The 7,157-nt window shown below is 38.4% G+C and overlaps 1 protein-coding gene across 1 annotated transcript in view; it reads right to left on the reverse strand.

The window, feature by feature from the left end:
• Positions 1–7,157, reverse strand: part of INVS (inversin) — a 99,897-nt gene that overhangs the window by 55,242 nt on the left and 37,498 nt on the right. The window contains 2 exon segments of the mRNA XM_019471368.1: positions 4,462–4,597; positions 4,599–4,636. Coding sequence (XP_019326913.1) covers positions 4,462–4,597; positions 4,599–4,636 — 174 coding nt within the window.

A 7,157-nucleotide genomic window follows, 5' to 3' on the forward strand; every position in this document is an offset into this window, starting at 1 on the left:
GGGACAGCCTGCTCCTGCGCCTTTAAGACTTCCTTCTTGAAGAACGTCCAGCCTTCCTGGACCCCTTTGCCCTTCAGGACTGTCTCCCAAGGGACTCTCTCAACCAGTGCCCTGAACAGGCCAAAGTCCGCCCTCTGGAAGCCCATGGTTGCAGTTTTGCTGGCCCCTCTCCTTACTTCACCAAGAATCAAGAATTCTACCATTTCATGGTCACTAAGCCCAAGACGGCCTCCGACCACCACATCTCCCACCAGTCCTTCTCTGTTTGTAAACAGCAGGTCGAGTGAGGCACCTCCCCTGCTAGGCTCGCTTACCAGCTGTGTCAGGGAAGTTGTCTTCCACACACTCCAGGAAAGTGTGCATCTTGAGCAAAGGTTTTGACTTTCTGCACTATCCTTGATCACTCAGAATTCTGAGGTTGAATATTACTGAATCTAACGCCCACTGACCCATGGCAGTCCAATAAAACATCAAAAGGCAATCCATGCTCCTCTTGCCAATTCCTGACTGCCAGTGGCTTTTTATGGCATTATCGATGTTCCTAATTACATAAGCAAACCAAAGTGTGGGGTTTTTTTAAATGGCAAAATGTTGGTATATTAACAAATATTTTATTTATCAGACACATCTCTCCCAACTGCCAAGTAGCAGAAGGTTGTAAGATACAGAACAAATTTTATTTCCTATCTCTCTTCCCCCCTCACCCGTGCAAAATATTAAATGGCACTTTGATTTGAAAAATGAGAGAAATAACTGCTGCAGGACGTTTGCGTATAAGCCTATGATAACCTGGATTAACATCCTTGAACAGTGAGATAGAATGTATGAATTCACTATTGTATCGTTAACATCTCTGTAAAGGAAGAAGGCAAAAAGGAACCTATTTCTTGTGTTTGTTGCTTTAAGCTGTTAGTTTAGTACCACGGTAACATAATATGATAGCACAACCTTTTTGTCTACTTGGTAGTTCACTGAAAAAGAGCTCATTCTAAGACATAACTGGAGGGGCTGCAAGGGAAGGTCTGATAACTGACACCGCATACAATGACATACAGCCTAGCACCATAAAGCATGTTCAAACCATCACAGCCTGTCAGGATTTGAATTGAAAAAACTTCTAGCAGTAGAAATTTGTAATAAGTTAACAAATGTTATTTCTTAAGCAGAGCTGACCAGTATCCCTAGAAAATGACAGATGCAATGAAAGCAAAAACTTTTGATTACCAGGAGGCCAATGTAGCCTTGGTTTACTGGCTTTTCTCACCTACAACCTGCTTTTCAGTCAGTTGCCTACATAGAAGTAGATGTAAAAGACAGTCGTTCTCTCTCATGTTCAGGAATTATATTTGACAATCTTGATGCGCACAGTTGCAGTAAGGGAAATGAATAAGCTATGTGCCCAACATGGTCAAACATGTTGGACTCTGTCCCTGAGACCGCCTTTCATCAACCTGAATTCCATCTTTGCTACTGTGACTACTCATAAAATGAACTGGAATAAAAGTGCTCTACATTTTGTGGGAAATCTGGCAATGCTTTAATACTGCCTTGGAAATTTGCTAAACAACAGGCAAGGTTCCTAAAAGGTTTTGGCTGGTTTCCATATACCTTTGTTAATTAATTAACATGGTCAGGAAGTCAGCATGACCTCTCCAAAATGACTGCTGTAATTATAGCCAGGGTTTCCATGATACATGTTAGAATATCCTGGAAGGCAAACAGCTGATTGCTAGGGCACAGGCTGATTCAACTCCATTGTCCAGCGGGGACAGATGATTCATTTGTTTGAAACTTTCCGCTGTCTTATCCTGCTTCCTAAATGACAAAATCAGATAAGGATTTCAGAGTTGAAGCAGTTACATCACTAGAAAGTCCAGTCCCCTTCTCTTACTGTGTCCTCTTGCGGTAGAATGAAAACCCACTACATGAGATATGGAATGATGATTTCCACTAAGACCAGCCTTGCCAAGCTGGTACATTGGTTATCAGCTGATCCAAATACACTTGATCAGGGCACTCACATTTCAATCAGTGGTAGATTAGTGCCTGGTGGGGAGAGTTTTTGCATCAGTTTCAAGATCACTTACAAACTGTAAGAAAGAGACCTTCCTGCTCAATGCTTAAAAAGCCTCCATCATCAGTAACAGTTCCAGTTGTATTCAATACCACGCCTACCTTGCCAATGGTAGTTACATAGCTGTTTTTTGGTCTTCCTTTTGCTATCTACATTCACTGTGTCTCACTTTTTGTTACTATATCCTTGCAGAAAAAATTGGGCTTAGGGAACATTCATATCTCTGGGTTCTCTGAAAGAAGTCTCTTTCAGATTTCAGGATACACAAACTGCCCAGGCACATGAGGTTTAAATCAGATATTCCCAGATTAACAGGTCCACAATAATTACTAGAAATCTGTCTACTAAAGGCAATGTGATCGTCTCCCAAACAGAACATGCATCAAGCATGCCAACAAGAGGGATGGATCTGTTTTGTTCAAAACATATGTGGAAACACAAGAAATCCTTTACCTAGAATGTCTGTCAGGACTGTGTGAAAGTCCTATGCCTCCTCATACCCTACTATTAATGCTAATGGAGGCAACCGTTTCACATCAGTTTTAAATCAAGCATTGCTAAGCACTCAAGAGCCACGTTAATATGAGCACCTCAAAAAAATAGTTACTATATGCTAAATAACTATTCCTTCCTTTAAAATGGGTTAGTGTGCTATTACTGTGGACTGGCAGTACCTCTCTGTATGAAGAGTAATAGTAAATCAGTTGTTTTAAGAACTGTACCACTTCTCTTCTAAGATCTGTCATCTCTTCTGGCTGGTCATTTTAATGATAGTCCTTTTTAACAAACGCCAGTAGATTATTTCCTGAGGCTCTTAGAAGTCAGTGTGCTTCTGAAGCAGGCTGGTAATTTTATCAATGTGGTAGAGGATGACTTGACTTTGCAAAGGGACATGAGACAACTCATGACGATATATGCACTATTTGATATACCTGGAAAGTCACCTGGAGATTTCCTGGCCTTTCAAGCAACTGTTGCCACTACAGATAGAGAAAATTAGTCTGAATGACTTTACTCTAAGAAGGTAGTAATGTAAAGCTCTGAAGATGTTAAGATTACATTTTCTCCCGAGGAAGTCTGCAATTTCACAAAACAAATGTCATAGTGACTAATTGGTGCTCTACTTCAAATGAAAGTCTCATGTCAGAATGTCAATCAACTTCATCATCACATCCCTCTCACTAAATGATGCACTCATGGAAGCAACAGTGCATGTGCATTGATAGTAGACCTGCTACCAATTGGTCCATTTTATAATAATAATAACAACAACAACAACTTGATACTTTTTATTGTCCCTGTTAGAAAATCTTCTTGACAAATAGCATCACATTCTATCCCAGGCCAAAAAATCATGTATGACTAGGAGACTCTAAAAATTGTCCATTTTTACTTACAGAGATATAGAAAAAAAGGACAGTTGACCAGATAAATTTAGTCTATGGATATTTTTACCCTTGGACCATCTTTGTGGGTGGAAGTGAAGGAGTAAAGTTGAGCTGGGAAAAAAGGGGCTGTGGTGGTAGTGGTTTGAAGGTGGTGGTCTAATTTTTGTCTCTGCTTCTCACTATACAAAACTATTTTAATTGGCAACAAATGAAACTCATTTTCTTTAAGTTGAGTCTGTTTTGCCCATGACAGTAACTGGTGATCAATCTTCCCGTCTTTATCTCAACCCATGAGCTTTTTCAACCTATTTTCTCCACCTGTCCCATTGAGGAGGGGGAGTGAGAGAGCGGCTAGGTGGGCATTTGGCTGCTTGCCAAAGCTAACCCACCACACATTTCTAAAAGGTAGCACCTATGGACAGCTGTGTCAATATCACCTCCATTTTAGTGGCCCCAGTGCAGGGCGAAATCGATCACCCAGTGTTAGGAAGGATGTCTGCCAACAACAAACCTGCATTCAGCTCAGCACCAAAGCAATTTCCTTTTTTTTTTTTTTAACTCACCTTTGGTATTGACAAATACTTTGAAGGCCTTTTGCACAAAGTTTTCTAGTGACTCTTATCATGAAATGATTCTAAATGTAGGGTTTTTCCAAGGAAGAAAAGCAAGATAAGCACATGCTATCCAGATTCTAACAAGGATCACAAAGTTACAGAAAGACTTAGACCTTAAAACCAGTGGTTTTTGAATCCTCTATTCTTCTATGTACTCTCAACAAGAATGTCAATGAACTCAGTGCAATGAACTTTTACATCATTATCATCAGGAAAATATTAATATATCTAAAAGTGACCATTATAATACCAGTGTTAGCCACCATTTTGAAAACTCAGAAAAAGTTTGTTATGACTGAAATAATTTTTCACACACAACTGTTTGATGTAACACCAATTTCTAAAGATGCTACAAGTGTTGTCTTAAAATAAGCAGTATTTTTACCTTGTTTCTGTCCTGGGTATCCACTTCTCCAGGCGCCATATGTTTTAGCAACAAAGCTAAACATTTTGGGCTTTTGTGACGTGTAGTTAAATGTAATGGTGTCATATCCTCTAAGTCCTTCTGCTCCATCCAGCCCTCGGCGAGCCAGTAAAAGTTTCATGAAGCGGTAATTTCCCTGGGTAAAGAAAAATATCAGAAATTTATTCCAGTTTATCAAACCAAATGATGATACTGTTTAGATGTATTTACTGTTGTATTACAGTGCCTAAAAAAATGCACCAAAACAGCTCTAAGCTTTGGAAACATCTAATGAAGATTTTTGTTAAAAAACATTAACTTTTGATTTCTAAGTCTGTTTGGCTACTTGGTATTAGATACATATCTTCCAGTAGTGGAGTGTGTAAGACAGGGTTCAGTAATACCAAAAATTCTGCAATATTGTCAGTGTTTCTTGACAGTTTAACCTCAAGAAACATTGTGTAAAAACTGAAATAAGATCATTACATGCTGGTTTCACAAGGCAGATAGTTACCAGACGAAGAATAAAACTAAACATGAAAGATTACAATTTTCAAAATGAAAGTAAGAAAAATAACAGGGAATGATACAGAGAGATAAAATGAACTCATCTGCGTAACATATACAGAAAAGTGATTGTCTCTTACATTTTTAAATTGGGAACTGTATATGAGTTTTGATCTACTGTATGCATGATAAATGGATGGGACAGCTAGCTTTGTAACACATTTAAAATACTTAACACTCTGGACTTACTAGGTTTTCAAAAGCAATAATGTAGAAATGCTCCTGTGACTAATAACTGAGGGTGGATCCCGAACAAAACAATCCAGTTTTATTTCTCAAATCATTGAAGAAGCCAGTCAAAAATTAAAGATATAATCATGCAATCATGAAGAAGCTGTAGTGATTTAAGGTATAGCCAGCCTTGACTTGCTACTGCCCCTTGCTTGGAGGTTATCTTCCCTATAACAGAGATGCTACATACAACATTTTGATGCTTCCACTTCGCTTCAATACAAAGTCTATTGGGTTTTTCAAACCACCTTCAGCAGTTAAGTTTCAGTTGAGGACCAGTAACAGCTGGAGCAATAACTCATTAAAGCAAAACATCTGGATCTAGCTTGTGTGATCATGTTTTAAACATCCCTATTCTTTCCCCACTCTAACTTTTAACCTTTCCTAAAGTGAAAGGCGTGTGCTATCTCCCAATTTTGCTCACTGTCTCCCAGTGTTTCCCAAAATATTAGTTTTTGCCAATTTCACATATTGACAGTTTAAGTAAAAGTATCAATTACCCATAAATATAATGAAACTAGAAAGCTCAGAAAAGAAGATAAATGGTACTAATTCCCCCCACTCAGGGAAAAGCTGCAGCATTTGATGAAGCTTTATTAGACAATGTACACAGGAAAGGTGACACTCAAATCAACAGAAGTCATGTCTTTGGATTCTTCTGCTTATGGAACTACCTTAACATATTTCAGTCTGCTGCAATTCTTTTATAAATCCTGTACCTTAACTTAGTCCCTTTAGGCTGTCTTTGGAGAAACAATGAAAAAAACGTAACCATGTAGACAAGTGCAAGCAGTGCTAATGAATGGGGGCACTTCTGTATATCATAAGACTCAGAATTGCGAATCACTTTGTCAGCAGAATAGTAGGGTGGAGATGGGCCAAAGGATTCCAGAGGCCCCCACAGTATCCAGTGCCAGGGCATAAAAATATTCTAGTTTCCTTTTTCATAGCAGCCATAAAGATTCGAAGGGCAGATTTTACATATATTACTGTTCTGCTCTTTGTCTAATAAAAATGGAAGAGTTGAGCTTTATGTGGGAATAATGGATTTCACCAAGTACGCCTAAAATAAATGAATGTGATTCTTTTTTCCCTGCTACACTATTTTATTTTACAATACAAAACAGGGAAAGCAAATCATGAATGAGCTCAGACAAAATAACCTCTTCCTGCTTCTACAGTTTATTGTCATCGGTCCTTGCTCTTCAATGAAAGCCTACAAGAAAAGTCTGCCAAAAACCTTACCACAAACCTGCCCGAAAATGCAAATTTCTCTTGCCAGAGACAGCATGGCTACTGTACTCTTCAACAGCATTCACAGCAAGTAGTGACTGACTAATTCTCTTTCTTCTGCTGGGTGTCAAGGAAAGCATTACCTTAGGATTTTGTCCCTTTAATGCACACAAGGCAAGTACAGAGGCAGAACAGCATAATGTCTGCACAGCTACTAATCCACGCAGAACACACTCAAAATGAATCCATGACAAATCTGGGAATGACTTAGGGATGAGAAAACTCCTCATTATTGCCATTATATTTAACAGGTAAATATAAGAAAAATTTGCAAAACTCATTAAAAAAGAAAAAAAACTAGCAAAAAATTGCAATGTATCATGATGTGGTTGGGAATTAGACTGGGGGAAGACAACATTAAATAACTTGAGAGAATATTAGTCGTGGAAGAAATATAGCTGCTTTTCTCCATCACAGAGGATAATGCATTTGGCTTGTTTTCAGTATTTCCTGCTCAATGTGCATGCATACACATAAAAGAAAAAATATTTATTTTCTTTTATTGATGGATACTTATTGGAAGATTTACAAGTATACTGTGCTTTTTGAATGAATTCAGCTGAAAAGCCAAAGTTAAAATGAAACAT

This window comes from Aptenodytes forsteri, unplaced genomic scaffold, assembly GCF_000699145.1.
Source record: "Aptenodytes forsteri isolate BGI_AS27 unplaced genomic scaffold, ASM69914v1 Scaffold97, whole genome shotgun sequence".
Lineage (NCBI taxonomy): Eukaryota > Metazoa > Chordata > Aves > Sphenisciformes > Spheniscidae > Aptenodytes > Aptenodytes forsteri.